Genomic DNA, 17,170 nt, shown 5'->3' on the forward strand with positions numbered 1-17,170 from the left:
TTTGTGGATAGGAATATGTAGGTACGCATCCTTTAAGTCCACGGTAGTCATGTATTGACCCTCCTGGATTGTTGGTAAAATCGTTCGAATGGTTTCCATATTGAATGATGGAACTCTGAGGAATTTGTTTAGAATTTTTAAATCCAGAATTGGCCTGAAAGTTCCCTCTTTTTTGGGAACTACAAACAGGTTTGAGTAAAACCCCAGACCTTGTTCCGCCGTTGGAACTGGGTGTATCACTCCCATCTTTAATAGATCTCCTACGCAATGTAAGAATGCCTGTCTCTTTATCTGGTCTGAAGATAAGCGAGACACGTGGAACCTTCCCCTGGGAGGAAGTTCCTTGAACTCTAGAAGATACCCCTGAGCGACTATTTCTAGTGCCCAGGGATCCGGAACATCTCTTGCCCAAGCCTGAGCAAATAGAGAAAGTCTGCCCCCTACTAGATCCGGTCCCGGATCGGGGGCTACCCCTTCATGCTGTCTTGGTAGCAGCAGCAGGATTCTTGGCCTGTTTACCCTTGTTCCAGCCTTGCATTGGTTTCCATGCTGGTTTAGGCTGGGAAGCGTTACCCTCTTGTCTAGAGGCTGCAGAGTTAAGGGACGGTCCGTTCCTGAAATTGCGAAAGGAACGAAAATTAGATTTGTTCTTAGCCTTGAAAGGCCTATCCCTGTGGGAGGGCATGGCCCTTTCCCCCAGTGATGTCTGAAATAATCTCCTTCAATTCTGGCCCAAAAAGGGTCTTACCCTTGAAAGGAATATTAAGCAGTTTTGTCTTGGACGACACATCCGCCGACCAAGATTTTAGCCAAAGCACTCTGTGCGCCACTATAGCAAAACCTGAATTTTTCGCCACTAATTTAGCCAATTGAAAAGCGGCATCTAAAATAAAGGAATTAGCCAACTTTAGTTTGTGAATTCTGTCCATGACTTCCTCATATGGAGTCTCCTTATGGAGCGAATTTTCTAGTTCCTCGAACCAAAAAGACGCCGCCGTGGTGACAGGAATAATGCACGAAATTGGTTGGAGAAGGAAACCTTGCTGAACAAATATCTTTTTAAGCAATCCTTCCAATTTTTTATCCATAGGATCTTTGAAAGCACAACTGTCCTCAATGGGAATAGTTGTGCGCTTGGCCAACGTAGAAACTGCCCCCTCAACCTTAGGGACTGTTTGCCATGCGTCCCTTCTGGGGTCGACAATGGGGAACATTTTCTTAAATATAGGAGGTGGGACAAAGGGTATACCTGGCTTCTCCCACTCCTTGGTCACTATGTCCGCCACCCTCATGGGTATCGGAAAGGCATCAGCGTGCACAGGGACCTCTAGGAATTTGTCCATTTTGCACAATTTCTCTGGAATCACCAAAGAGTCACAATCATCAAGAGTAATTAGCACCTCCTTAAGCAGGGCGCGGAGATGTCCTAACTTAAATTTAAATGCCACGATATCAGGTTCTGCCTGCTGAGAAACTTTTCCTGAATCAGAAATTTCTCCCTCAGACAGACCCTCCCTCACTGCCAATTCAGACTGGTGTGAGGGTATAACAGATAAATTATCGTCAGCGCCCACTTGCTCATCCTCTGTATTTAAAACTGAGCAATCACGCTTTCTGGGAAATGCTGGCAGTTTGGATAAAAGATTTGCTATAGAATTATCCATTACTGCAGTTAATTGATGCATAGAAACAAGCATTGGCGCGCTAGATTTACTAGGTGTCGCCTGCGCGGGCAAAACTGGTGTTGACACAGAAGGAGAGGATAATGAACTATCCCCACTACCTTCATTTGAAGAATCATCTTGGGCAACCTTATTAAATGTGACAGTACTGTCCTTACTTTGTTTGGACGCCATGGCACAATTTGAACATACATTTAAAGGGGGAACCACCTTGGCCTCCATACACACAGAACATATGCTATCTGAAGGTATAGACATGTTAGACAGACTTTGGCAGGCTATTAATGCAATAAAACCGTTTTTAAACAAAACCGTTACTGTCTCTTTAAATAATAAAATGAGCACACTTTATTTCTGAATGTTTGAAAAACTATGAAGGAAATATCCGATCTTTACAAAATTTGCACCCTAGTGTCTTAATGCTTTGAAAGTATTGCACACCAAATTTCAAGTCTCTAACCCCTTAAATGAGCAAACCGGAGCTAATTGTTTAATTTGCCAGTTTAAACCCACTACAGTCCCTGCCACAGCCTTTGCTGCAGCTTTTACCTTCCTTGGGGGTTATTCAACACAGAAATAAGCCTTCTTGAAATCGTTTTTATGGTCACAGGACCCTCTCACATGAAGCTGCATGCACTGCTTCCAAAAGTAAGAAAATGAGGCTTCCTCCCTCTGCATACCAGAGTGAAGGGGCCTTCCTGACTAGATTAGGTGTCTAAACAACTGCCAGGTGTAATAAAAACGTTCCCAAAGGTGTTTCAAAGTCACAAAACACTCTAAAAGTCATATAAATACTATATAAATCAATAGATTTAGCCCACAATAGTGTCAACCAGTATAGAGCCCATTTATAAGCCTTCATTCTGTTATGAGTCTAAGAAAATGGCTTACCGATCCCATAAGGGAAAATGACAGTCTTCTAGCATTACTATGTCTTGTTAGAAAAGAGACTAGTCATACCTGGAGCAGAAAAGTCTGCAAACTGTTCCCCCCAACTGAAGTTCTCTGGTTTCAACAGTCCTGCGTGGGAACAGCAGTGGATTTTAGTTACTGTTGCTAAAATCATACTCCTCTTTTAACAGAACTCTTCATCACTTTCTGTTGTAGAGTAAATAGTACAAACCGGCACTATTTTAAAATAAACTCTTGATAGAAGAAATAAAACTACAACTAACACCACATACTCTTTACCATCCCCGTGGAGATGCTACTTGTTCAGAGCAGGCAAAGAGAATGACTGGGGGGAGGAGCCAGAGGGGGGACTATATGGACAGCTCTTGCTGTGTGCTCTCTTTGCCATTTCCTGTAGGGGAAGAGAATATCCCACAAGTAAGGATGAAGCCGTGGACCGGACACACCAATGTAGGAGAAAGTGAGTTTAAAATCCTCCACTAAATACAAAATATAGAGAAAATAACTCATTGTGTAAACTATTTACAAATCTAGACAAGTCAGAAGCCTTGCTATACCACAGAAACTCTGACTACACTGTTTCCAATGCAGCAAAGGAATCTGGGTAAGATATGCAAATGAGATTCACAATGACTCACCTTTTTACTTTTAGTCTGCTTTTTAAGGCAGAAGCTGTGTAATGCAGCAATGCTATGGCGTAAAGGGAAGTCTGCCTTAAAAAGCAGGCTAAAAGTAAAAAGGTGAGTCATAGTGAACCTCATTTGCATATCTTATCCAGATTCCTTTGCTGCATTGGAAACAGTGTAGTCAGAGAGTTTCTGTAAAATATAAGTCTTCTGACTTGTCTAGATTTGTAAATAGTTTACACAATGAGTCTCTCTCTCTATATATATATATATATATATATATATATGCGGTTAACAGAAAGGAGAACTGCACCCCTGAGATAGAACAAAAGCTAGAATAACTTCCATGCCTGTTCATTTATATTGCAACTCAGGGTGCTCGTTCTTTTAGCACACTATGCCCCTTCACAGAGAAAAAATATCCTGTAGCATATCAGTCTGATCCTGCCCAATGACAGTCCAGCGCCGAAATACCAGGCAATTCTTCTCTGAACAAGGGAAGCAACAACCCCAGACGATCGTTTCGGCCTTCTATGGGCCTCGTCAGTTAGGTGCAGTTGTATCTCTCTAAGGGCATGTGTGCACGGGGTCCACGTCTGGATTACCCATTACTCTTAGGGAGACCTAAGGGTAATTTACATATGCGGTTAACAGAAAGGAGAACTGCACCCCTGAGATAGAACAAAAGCTAGAATAACTTCCATGCCTGTTCATTTATATTGCAACTCAGGGTGCTCGTTCTTTTAGCACACTATGCCCCTTCACAGAGAAAAAATATCCTGTAGCATATCAGTCTGATCCTGCCCCATGACAGTCCAGCGCCGAAATACCAGGCAATTCTTCTCTGAACAAGGGAAGCAACAACCCCAGACGATCGTTTCGGCCTTCTATGGGCCTCGTCAGTGAGGTGCAGTTGTATCTCTCTAAGGGCATGTGTGCACGGGGTCCACGTCTGGATTACCCATTACTCTTAGGGAGACCTAAGGGTAATTTACATATGCGGTTAACAGAAAGGAGAACTGCACCCCTGAGATAGAACAAAAGCTAGAATAACTTCCATGCCTGTTCATTTATATTGCAACTCAGGGTGCTCGTTCTTTTAGCACACTATGCCCCTTCACAGAGAAAAAATATCCTGTAGCATATCAGTCTGATCCTGCCCAATGACAGTCCAGCGCCGAAATACCAGGCAATTCTTCTCTGAACAAGGGAAGCAACAACCCCAGACGATCGTTTCGGCCTTCTATGGGCCTCGTCAGTGAGGTGCAGTTGTATCTCTCTAAGGGCATGTGTGCACGGGGTCCACGTCTGGATTACCCATTACTCTTAGGGAGACCTAAGGGTAATTTACATATGCGGTTAACAGAAAGGAGAACTGCACCCCTGAGATAGAACAAAAGCTAGAATAACTTCCATGCCTGTTCATTTATATTGCAACTCAGGGTGCTCGTTCTTTTAGCACACTATGCCCCTTCACAGAGAAAAAATATCCTGTAGCATATCAGTCTGATCCTGCCCAATGACAGTCCAGCGCCGAAATACCAGGCAATTCTTCTCTGAACAAGGGAAGCAACAACCCCAGACGATCGTTTCGGCCTTCTATGGGCCTCGTCAGTGAGGTGCAGTTGTATCTCTCTAAGGGCATGTGTGCACGGGGTCCACGTCTGGATTACCCATTACTCTTAGGGAGACCTAAGGGTAATTTACATATGCGGTTAACAGAAAGGAGAACTGCACCCCTGAGATAGAACAAAAGCTAGAATAACTTCCATGCCTGTTCATTTATATTGCAACTCAGGGTGCTCGTTCTTTTAGCACACTATGCCCCTTCACAGAGAAAATGGGTAATCCAGACGTGGACCCCGTGCACACATGCCCTTAGAGAGATACAACTGCACCTCACTGACGAGGCCCATAGAAGGCCGAAACGATCGTCTGGGGTTGTTGCTTCCCTTGTTCAGAGAAGAATTGCCTGGTATTTCGGCGCTGGACTGTCATTGGGCAGGATCAGACTGATATGCTACAGGATATTTTTTCTCTGTGAAGGGGCATAGTGTGCTAAAAGAACGAGCACCCTGAGTTGCAATATAAATGAACAGGCATGGAAGTTATTCTAGCTTTTGTTCTATCTCAGGGGTGCAGTTCTCCTTTCTGTTAACCGCATATGTAAATTACCCTTAGGTCTCCCTAAGAGTAATGGGTAATCCAGACGTGGACCCCGTGCACACATGCCCTTAGAGAGATACAACTGCACCTAACTGACGAGGCCCATAGAAGGCCGAAACGATCGTCTGGGGTTGTTGCTTCCCTTGTTCAGAGAAGAATTGCCTGGTATTTCGGCGCTGGACTGTCATTGGGCAGGATCAGACTGATATGCTACAGGATATTTTTTCTCTGTGAAGGGGCATAGTGTGCTAAAAGAACGAGCACCCTGAGTTGCAATATAAATGAACAGGCATGGAAGTTATTCTAGCTTTTGTTCTATCTCAGGGGTGCAGTTCTCCTTTCTGTTAAATATATATATATATATATATATATATATATATATATATATATATATATATATATATATATATATAGGTGGCCCTCGTTTTAAAACGGTTCAATTTACACCGTTTCAGAATTACAACCTTTTTTTCCAGTCATGTGACTACTGTTAAAAAGCATTGAGAAGCAGTGCATTTATTAAAATAGCCAGTAGGTGGAGCTGTCCGCTTGTGTTGCAGCAAAGCCAAGCAAGCTGAAATTAATCAGTTTAACCAGACCTGAGCTATCAAGCAGATTTCAAAGGAACAAGATCTTCCTGTCTATAAATCAGTCCAGATTGGAATGCATAGAAAGAACTGTTTGCAGAAAAATGCAAGTGAAGTATCTGTTGTGTGATTATTTTATTAGGTTTATAATGCTGTTTAGCAAATATTTTTGCTCATTTAACTTAGTTTAATTATATATTCTGTGTTGTGTGATTATTTTATTAGGTTTATAATGTTTAGCATTTAAAGGCTTCATTTCAAAGCTTTAAAAATAATGTATTAGGTGTTACTTATGAAAATTTTGAGAGGGGCCTGGAACCTATCTCCCTCACTTCCCATTGACTTACATTATAAACTGGGTTTCAATTTACAACAGTTTCGATTTACAACCATTCCTTCTGGAACCTAACCCCGGCGTAAACTGAGGGCTACCTGTATATATATATATATATATATATATATATATATATATATATATATATATATATATATATATATATATATATATATATACACATATACATATATACACACACACATACTGTATATACACATATATACACACACATGTGAGGGAGGGGGGTAATTATGTTTTTAAAATGTTGGTGTTAAAACAAACATTTTATTAATTTAAATGTAAAAAATGATGCTATTTTATTAGTTTATAATACATTTGATGCTACAGTTGTAAACATGGTAAAAGAGCTTAGTCTGTACATGGTATAGCTATTTTCCTATAGATCCTATCACATTCCCAAACCTCTATTACCATCTGCTGAACAGATTATTCTAAAAAAGTAATGAGTCATTTTAGGAATCATATTCCAGTCAGCAATATTGCTCATCTGATACAGAACTGATAATGTAATATCCATATCCCACTGTAAATTATGAAAGCAACAGAACCTTCTTAAATTTAAGACACCTAATTTCATAACAGGTGTTTAACCAGTGTGTGTATCAATGGAATACCCCATAAAGTCACTAGTTTTTATATGGTTCCCCCTCAGTGAACACTCAGGAATTCAGTTCCAATCCAAAACTACCAAAAAGTTAAAAAAATATACAAGTGAAGATATCACAAATAGGGTGGCACCTTGGCCATGTTTTCCTGGACACTTATGATTTATACATGCTGCAGGGTATGCAAGGAGGAACATGAATAGTGCTGTCCAGGGATGCAATTCATGTTGCCCTCTGCACACCCTGCAGCATGTGTAACTCAGTGTCCAGGAAAACACGGCAGAGGTGGCAAACCTAATCACAAATGCCACCAGAGGAAAAAAGTGCTTGTGATACTTCGGTATCTTTATACTCAACAAATTATCTTTGTATATTTAAAAAACAAAAACAATTATATTCCCAATATTTATGGATATGAATTTTGATCCATATTTTTATAACTGTTTGCACATAAAGGTGCAAGTGCTTTAAATGTCTGTTTCTGTGGCATTGCTGCTGCAGTTTATACAGTCGAATGAGATGTGATTTTTTTCTTTATGGAGCAGGATATTAATCATGTATAAAGTTTTAGCCCTTCAGGAAGGGTAGTTCGTAGGGTTTCGCTACAGCGTGTTCCATTGCTAAGGCGTACGTATAAACTCTGGCATCCACGATAAGTTTCTCCTTGGAAAGTAGGTCTACAGAAAAAAAAAAAAAAACAACATCCTTGTTTAATGTGATCTGCAATATTTGACAACCTAATGGAAAGAAAAGTAAAATCTAGTTGCAAAACCTTCAAAATACAAAATATTGCACAATATTTATCAAATGTACATAAGAAAATAATGAATAATAATGAATGCTGTTTAGGGTTTATGCTGTGCAAGTGTTTGCAGATTTATTTGCACAGCAGTAATGATGCAAGTTTTTTTTTATTTTTATCTAAAGTATAATTGGTCCCTTTAAAAGGGACACTGAACCCAATTTTTTTCTTTCATGATTCAGATAGAGCATGCAATTTTAAGCAACTTTCTAATTTACTCCTATTAAATTTTCTTCATTCTCTTGGCATCTTTATTTGAAAAGCAAGAATGTAAGTTTAGATGCCAGCACATTTTTGGTGAACAACCTGGGTTGTTCTTGCCGATTGGTGGATTAATTTAATTGACCAATAAACAAGTGCTGTCCAGCGTCAGAAGCTGGAAGCTTATTTGAAGAAGATGTATGTTCATCAAGGTCTTCAATGGCAACCTGCAGTTTGTATTGCCACAGTAGCAAGTGCAACATCTTAGTGTGACGCCTTATCTTAATCAATTTTAGTAGAGACTCCGTTGTAGGAAATACAAGATAGGATTAAGGCTCTCAAACTAGCCAATTCCTTTATTTCTGATGCTAACATACAAGTTATTAGACTAGGAGCCAGGATGTCTGGCTTCTCTGTCCTAGCCTGTAGGGCATTGTGGCTAAAATCTTGGTCAGCTGATGTTACCTCTAAGTCCAACTTCTGGCGCTTTATTACAAGGGAAAGACCTTGTTCGGACCTGGTCTGGCAGAAATAATTTCTGATATTATGGGTGGAAAAGGGTCTTTTCTACCGCAAGACAAGAAGAACAGACTCAAAGGACGTCAAAGTAATTTTTGTTCCTTTCGTAACATCAAAAGGTCAAAAGTCTTCCCGTCCCTCTTCCAAGCAGGAGCAGTCCAAGTCTTCTTGGAAACCCAATCAGTCTTGGAATAAGGGGAAGCAATCAAAGAAACCCTCAGCTGAGTCTAAGTCTGCATGAAGGCTCGGCCCCGGTCCGGGATCGGATCAAGTGGGGGGCAGACTTTCCCTGTTTTGTCAAGCGTGGAGACGAGATGTCCCAGATCCTTGGGCTGTGGACATAGTATCTCAGTGTTACAAAATAGTATTAAAAACATTCCCTTCCAGTGGCAGATTCCACCTCTTAAAATCATCTGCAGACCAGGTTTAAAAAAAAAAGAAAGAAAAAAAAGAGGCACATTCTTGAACTGCGTTCAGGACCTTTCCTCCCTGGGAGTGATTGTTCCAGTAAGGGAACAGGGTTAGGATTCTATTCAAATCTGTTCATGGTTCCCAAAAGAGAGGTGACTTTTTACAAGGGTGGTTTTCTTAGGGACCATAATAGATTCCCTATCTATGAAAATTTTTCTGATGGATGTCAGAAAATCCAAAATTCCCTCCTCTTGCCTCTCTCTTCAGTCTACTGTTTAGCCATCAGTGGCTCGATGTATGGGAGGTAATTGGTCTGATGGTCTCTTCCATGGACACCATTCCCTTTGCTCGATTCCATTTGAAAGCTCTGCAATTATGCATGCTCAGACAATGGAACGGAGACCATTCGGATCTGTCTCAGAGGATAGATCTAGACCAGTCGACAAGAGTCTCTCTCCCGTGGTGGCTTTCTCAGGACTATCTGACTCAGGGCACATGCTTTCGGAGACCTTCCTGGGTGATTGTGGCCACGGACGCCAGCCTGCTAGGATGGGGAGCAGTCTGGGACTCGTTAAAGGTGCAGGGACTATGGACTCCGGAGGAATCTGCTCTCCGTTTAAATATCTTGAGAGCGATTTACAATGATCTGATGGCTTGGCCTTAATTGTCTTTAGCCCGGTTTATCAGGTTTCAGTCAGACAACATCACCTCAGTGGCTTACATCAACCACCAGGGAGGAACTTCAAGTTCCTTAGCCATGAAGGAAGTGGCATGGATTATTCAGTGGACGGAAGCTCACAATTCTGCCATCCACATACCTCGAGTGGACAACTGGGAAGCGGATTTCCTGAGCAGACAGACATTTAATTCCGGGGAGTGGGCTTTCCATCCAGAGGTGTTCTCCAGGTTAACCCTCAAATGGGGGGTGCCGGAGTTGGATCTGATGGCGTCTCGGCAGAACGCCAAGCTTTCAAGGTAAGGTTCAAGGTCAAGAGATCCTCAGGCCGCTCTGATAGATGCTCTGGCGGTTACTTGGGATTTCGGTCTAGCTTACCCGTTTCCTCTGTTTGTGCTCCTTCCACAAGTTATTGCTCATATTAAACAAGAGAGCATCGATAGTTCTAATAGCTCCTGCATGTCCTTGCAGGATCTGGTATGCAGACCTAGTGAAGATGTCATCTCGGCCGCCTTGAAGGTTTCCTCTGAGGAAGGACCTTCTAACTCAGGGTCCTCCATCTAAATCTCGTTTCTCTGAAGCTGACTGCTTGGAGATTGAACGCTTAATTCTGTCTAAGCGTGGATTTTCTGAGTCGGTCATTTAGACCATGGTCCAGGCTCGCAAGCCTGTTACTCAAAAAATGTACCATAAAGGTATGGTGTAAATACCTTTATTGGTGTGAATTTAAAGGCTACTCTTGGAGTAGGGTCAGGATTCCTAGAATTTTGTCTTTTATCCAGGAAGGTCTGGAGAAAAGGTAGTCAGTCAGTTCTCTGAAAGGTCAGATTTCTGCATTATCTATTTTGTTACAGAAGCGAATGGCGGATATGCCAGATGTTCAATCTTTTTGTCAGGTCATGGTCAGAATCAAGCATGTGTTTAAACCTGTTGCTCCTCCTTGGAGCCTTAATCTTGTTCTTAAAGTTTTTCCAGCAGGCTGGGAAAGGGATCTGGGAGGGGGGTATTGAGGGGGGCAGCTACACTACAGAAAAAGTGGGGATACATTTTAAAAAAGCCACATTTTATTGCTAAGTGGGTACTGGCAGACAGTTGCCAGTACCCAAAATGGCGACAAAAAGTTAGTGGTGGGAGAGTTAGAAGTTAGAGAGCTGTTTGGGGGGGGGGTCAGGGAGGTTGGGTGGTAAGGGGGGATCCTACACTGCAGAAAATATATAATTTTAAAAACAAAAATAAATGTAAAAATAAAATTAAAAAAAAAAAAAAAACTTTATTTTTATACTCGCAGACTATTTGCCAGTACTAAAGATGGCGGTGACAATAGTGAGGTGGGGGAGGGAATAGAGCTGTTTGAGAGTGGTCAGGGAGGGATGTGTCAGGTGGGAGGCTGATCTCTACACTAAAGCTAAAATTAACCCTTCAGGCTGCCTAATTAACCCTTTCACTGCTGGGCATAATACAAGTGTGGTGCGCAGTGGCATTTAGCGGACTTCTAATTACCAAAAAGTAATGCCAAAGCCATACATGTCTGCTATTTCTGAACAAAGGGGATCCCAGAGAAGCATTTACAACCATTTGTGCCATAATTGCACAAGCTGTTTGTAAATAATTTCAGTGAGAAACCTAAAGTTTGTTAAAAAGTGAACAATTTTTTCTTTTGATCGCATTTGGCGGTGAAATGGTGGCATGAAATATACCAAAATGGGCCTAGATCAATACTTTGGGTTTTCTACTAAAAAAATTATATACATGTTAAGGGTTATTCAGGGATTCCTGACAGATATCAGTGTTCCAATGTAACTATCGCTAATTTTGAAGAAAAAAATGGTTTGGAAATTGCAAAGTGCTACTTGTATTTATTGCCCTATAACTTGCAAAAAAAAGCAAAGAACATGTAAATATTTGGATAAAATGACGCAACTTCCGGCGACACGTATGACGCCGGAAACAGAAAAAAAATTTTGCGCCAAAAAAGACCGCGCCAAGAATGACGCAATAAAATGAAGCATTTTCTGCCCACAGGGAAAAAGTCAAATTTTTTAAGGTAAGAAAAAATGATTGAAACAAATGCATTTATCCCAAATATGAAACTGACTGTCTGAAAAATAAGGAATGTTGAACATTCTGAGTCAAGGCAAATAAATGTTTGAATACATATATTTAGAACTTTATAAATAAAGTGCCCAACCATAGCTTAGAGTGTCACAGAAAATAAGATTTACTTACCCCAGGACACTCATCTACATGTTTGTAGAAAGCCAAACCAGTACTGAAACGAGAATCAGCAGAGGTAATGGTATATATAAGAGTATATCGTCGATCTGAAAAGGGAGGTAAGAGATGAATCTCTACGACCGATAACAGAGAACCTATGAAATAGACCCCGTAGAAGGAGATCACTGCATTCAAATAGGCAATACTCTCCTCACATCCCTCTGACATTCACTGCACGCTGAGAGGAAAACCGGGCTCCAACTTGCTGCGGAGCGCATATCAACGTAGAATCTAGCACAAACTTACTTCACCACCTCCATAGGAGGCAAAGTTTGTAAAAACTGAATTGTGGGTGTGGTGAGGGGTGTATTTATAGGCATTTTAAGGTTTGGGAAACTTTGCCCCTCCTGGTAGGAATGTATATCCCATACGTCACTAGCTCATGGACTCTTGCTAATTACATGAAAGAAAGTCCTTGTAGCCTGCAAATAGAACTTAAGAGCACGCACAACATCTAAGTTATGTAATAAACGTTCCTTATGAGAAGGAGGATTAGGACAGATAGAAGGAAAAACAAATTTCCTGATTAATATTCCAGTCCGAAACAAATTTAGGAATAAACCAAACTTTGTACGGAGAACTGCCTTATCAGAATAAAAAATGAGGAGAATCACACTGTAAGATGAGAGTTCAGAGCTCTCCGAGCAGAAGAATAGCAGTAAGAAACAACACCTTCCAAGATAACTTAATATCTACGGAATGCATAGGCTCAAACGGAGCCCGTTGTAAAACTTTAAGAACAAGGTTAAGACTCCAAGGTGAAGCAACTGAATTAAATACAGGCCTGATTCTGACCAGGGCCTAGCAAAATATTGTACCTCCGGCACGCCCGCCAGACGCTTGCATAGCAGATGGAAAGAGCAGAAATCTGACCCTTCAGGATAATGACAGATAACCCCTTCTCAAGGCTAATCCTTGGAATCCTCACCTACTCCAAGAACATCCTTTAGACTCACATTAAAGCTATTTACACCATATCTGATGGTAAATCCGTCTAGTAACAGGCTTACGAGCTTGAAACATGGTCTCAATAACAGATTCGGAAAATCCACGCTTGTCAAGCGTTCAATCATACAGCTTCAGAGAAACAATATTTGGATGAAGGAAGGGCCCCTGAAGCAGAAGGTCCTTCCTGAGAGATAGTCTTTCATGGAGGTAGGGACGACATTTCTACTAGATCTGCATACCAGATCTTGAGGCCAAGCAGGAGCTATAAGAATCACTGATGCTCTCTCCTACTTGATCTGAATGATTACTCACGGAAGGAGAGCAAATGGAGGAAACAGACATGACAACCTGAAGTTCCAAGGAACTGCCAAAGCATCTATCAGAAAGGATTGAGGGTGTCTCGACCTCAAAACACCCATTTGGTTGATAACCTGGAGAACACTTCCGGATAGAGTACCCACTCCCCGGAATGAACAATCTGTTCAGGAATCCACTCCCAATGTCCACCCCTGGGATGTGGATGGCAGACAACAATTGTGAGCCTCCACCCACTGAATGATCCGAGCCACCTTTTACAAGCAAAGGAATTCCGGGTTCCTCCCTGGAGGTTGGTAAGTCACAGAGAATATGTTGTCCGACCGGAAGCGCAAATGCCAACTGAGGATTTAAAATCGCTCTTCACTCCAAGATATTTATGAGGGGAGCAGACTAACGAATACAGGGTCCCTGCCCCGTGAACAAGTCTCAGAACTACCCCCCCAGCCCAGCAGGAAGGCGCCCGTGGTCCCATCACCCAGGAATGTCTCCAGAAATCCACGCCCTGAGACATATACTCCTGAGAAACCACAAAGAGAGAGAGACTCTTGTTGACTGATCTAGATCTATTCACTGAGACAGATCCAAGAGTTCTCCATATTGTGTAAATTAGCCAAAGGAATGATGTGCATGGGACCATCAGTCCAATGTACTGAGAGGAAAATTCAACTGCAGCTAGATCTCAACTCCCACCCAACTGGTTGTAAGAGTTAACGATCTACTGGACCACTAGAACTTGCTGGTGGCTAGGCAGAAGAGAGAAGAACAGGAAAAATCCTTGATTTGATTAAAGATTCTCTATCTAGGAAAAGATTTTAAGGTCCCCAATAAGCCACCCTAGTAGATGGAGCTAGGGGATTCAGACCAATTCCCATCCATGGGAAAGATAAATGGTCCAGATCTCAAGAACAATAGTTTGCTTGAATGAGGGATGACAGCTGAATCAATATAGTCCAGAAAAACATTCTTGCACTATTCATGGACCTAAAGTCTTCTTGGATGGAAACTCAGAAACTTGTGAAGATTCCGATTCATGAAAACGGTAAAACACATCCTTCAGGTCTATGTTCTTATGAACAGAGCCTCTAAAAACCAAAGGCGAATGGACACTACTTAGGTCAGAACCAGAAAAAAGAAATTTCAGGAAAATACCTAGATCCCATTCCCAGGCTGGAACTGGACCAGCAACTCTCAGAGAGAAATGTCCCGAAGCCAGATCAAGAAATGTCTCTCAACATACCCAGAATGCAGATACCTTAGAGGGAGAAAATCTGAGAATAAACTCCAAAGAACAAGACTGACCCTGCAGAAAGAGGAAAAAAAAAAAAAAACAATGACAAAACCAAAGCAAAGCAAAAAAAAAAAAAAAAAACTTTCTTTTAGTCTTACTCTCTAGATGAAAAATAGAAAAAACACCTTTTAACCCTTAAGGTCCGAAGAATAAATTCTGCCAGATCGAGACCAAAGAAGGTCTCATCCTTGAAAGGAAAAACGCCAGAAGCGTAGATTTGGAGGGAGCATTTGAAAATGCAACAGCAGAACTAACATTCTATGCTGTACCACTAAGCCACAGGTAGGCTTCTCAGCTGATCCATATGGACTTCAGACCCAAGCCCGGTGAGCTAGTACAGCAAGTCTAGAAAGAAAAGGCATTGCTCTAAATGAACAATTAAACCTCAAAATTTGGGTTTCATTTCCCTTTTTGCAGGATTTAACTTTACTGAAAATGTTGGTGAAATGAAGTCTCTACCAGAAGTGGGGTACGAACCCACGCAGACATAGGTCCATTGGATCTTAAGTCCAGTGCATTAACCACTAAGCCATCCTGGCGCCTGCTTAGCTTCCGAGATCACATGAGATCAGGCTTTGTGGCTGTAGGCTCCTCCACCCCAGAGAAAAATCCCACAGAGGAATCTTAGTGTTTATAAAGTTTACTAGATTCTTCGGATTGACAACGCCAAACGTAACGGAGTCGTTTCATCATAGCCAAAACCACCCTAAACAATACATGAAGGTGATAATGATTCAGATTGAGCATGCAATTAAAAACAACTTACCAATGTATATGGACGGAGGCGCATCGGCTGGGCTCCCTACTTCCGGATTACATATATCAGCTGTTCAGAAGCACGGAGCATACGTCACACGCTGAAGCAACGCTGCTCAGAACACACCGAATGCGAGCCCCAGAGGATTGGTAAGCGCCACTCTTGTGTTTTCTTTTTAACTTACCAATGTACCTATATTATCAACTTTGCTTTATTCCCTTGGCATCTTTTATTGAAGAGTAGGCTAAGGAGGCGCAATGTACTATTGGGAGCTAGCGGAACACATTTGGTAAGCCAATGACCTGAGGAATATATGTGCAGTAACCAATCACCAGCTAGCTCCCAGTAGTGCATTGTTGCTCATGAGGCTACATAGATATGCTTTCCAACAAAGCAGATTTTAAAAATAGAATATTTAAAAACAAAATTCAAACTGTGTGCTCCATCTCAATCATGAAAGTTTAATTTTGACTTTACTATCCATTTAAAGGGACAGTCTACTTAAAATTTGTTATTGTTTAAAAAGATAGATAATCCCTTTATTACCCATTCCCCAGTTTTGCATAACCAACAGATTTATATTTATACACGTTTTACCTCTGTGATTACCTTGTATCTAAGCCTCTGCAGACTGCCCCCTTATTTCAGTTCTTTTGACAGACTTGCATTTGCAGGGCTAGCTCATAAATAACTCCACAGGAGTGAGCACAATGTTATCTATATGGCATGTATAAACTAGCGCTGTCTAGCTGTGAAAAGCTGTCCAAAATGCATTGAGATAAGAGGTGGCCTTTAACGACTTAGAAATTAGCATGAGCCTATTAAGGTTTGGCTTTCAACAAAGAATACCAAGAGTACAAAGTACATTTGATGATAAAAGTAAAATTAGAAAGTTGTTTAAAATTGCATGCCCTATCCGAATCATGGAAGATTTAACAATATGACTCTGGCTAGCACTTGTCTTCTGCAGAAGCAAGCTCAGATTGGCTCTGCCAAATAAGGAAACTGGGGGTGAAGTTTGGCTATTTAAAAACAATTCCAGCAAACACAATGTTAATTTGTTTTAAAAAGGTTTAGACTTTGCTTATATGTTATTCTATAACAAAGGCATTTAGTGTCACTTTAACCCGATTGACAAATTCTTTCCTGCTTCATGTAATGTCACAATAAGTGTCAAATATGAAATATAATTATTGTATTTGTAGTGAAGTAAAAAAATTAAATGTTATTGGTAAACACCTACCGTCTATACGTTTGCGTAACTCAAACTTTGGTAGCAAAATGGTCTCAGCAAATTCTAAAAAACAAACAAAAAAACCCCCCACATGATTATTCAAAAAGGTGAGTGCAAAGCAGTAGGTAAGAGAATGTTAAATATCGAAAGAAAAAAAAAAAAAAAGTTTCATACCTCCATCATCTAAATAAAAAGGAACAGAAGACAAAAAAACATTCAGTTAGTACAAATGAAGTGGTTTACAAGGTTATACATGTGTACATGGTTAATGGAAACAATATAATAAAAAATAAACACTTGTGCTACATTTGCATAATGGGAGAGAGCTAAAAGGCTTTTAAAAAGGGGTAAAAATAAAAGTAGGACTGCAGTTTTGCTAATAAAATCACATTGGCTAGCTGCATCCAGTATAAAGTCTGATTTGGCTCCTGCAAATAAAGTTAGAAGGGAAGTTTGAGTATTCCAGGGTAGTAATGTATTGAGAAAAGTTTCACACATCCCAGATATGTTCATTTATCTCAACACTGCACAAAAAAAAAAAAAAATTTATGCTTACCTGATAAATTTCTCTCTTGCGATGTATCGAGTCCACGGATTCATCCAATACATGTGGGATATTCTCCTTCCCAACAGGAAGTGGCAAAGAGAGCACCCACAGCAGAGCTGTCTATATAGCTCCTCCCCTAACTCCACCCCCCAGTCATTCGACCGAAGGTTAGGAAGAAAAAGGAGAAACTATAGGGTGCAGAGGTGACTGAAGTTTTTTAACAAAATATACTACCTGTCTTAAATAGACAGGGCGGGCC

At 41.0% G+C, this 17,170-nt stretch overlaps 1 protein-coding gene and 1 non-coding gene across 2 annotated transcripts in view; both read right to left on the reverse strand.

Annotated features, from left to right (window-relative positions):
* Nucleotides 1-6,575: 6,575 nt before the first annotated feature.
* The window catches only part of LOC128662621 (ADP-sugar pyrophosphatase), an 86,933-nt gene continuing 76,338 nt past the window's right edge, over nucleotides 6,576-17,170 (reverse strand). Inside the window, exons 8-9 of the mRNA XM_053716474.1 lie at nucleotides 16,374-16,427; nucleotides 6,576-7,613 (exon numbers count right to left, since the gene is read on the reverse strand). Coding sequence (XP_053572449.1) covers nucleotides 7,504-7,613; nucleotides 16,374-16,427 — 164 coding nt within the window. The 3' untranslated portion in view covers nucleotides 6,576-7,503. The remainder of the gene's footprint in view (nucleotides 7,614-16,373; nucleotides 16,428-17,170) is intronic.
* TRNAL-UAA (transfer RNA leucine (anticodon UAA)) lies at nucleotides 14,830-14,912 on the reverse strand. Its single transcript has one exon. It is a non-coding gene; the product is annotated as a tRNA-Leu (tRNA).

The sequence above is a fragment of the Bombina bombina genome, chromosome 6 (assembly GCF_027579735.1).
Source record: "Bombina bombina isolate aBomBom1 chromosome 6, aBomBom1.pri, whole genome shotgun sequence".
NCBI classification, from domain to species: domain Eukaryota; kingdom Metazoa; phylum Chordata; class Amphibia; order Anura; family Bombinatoridae; genus Bombina; species Bombina bombina.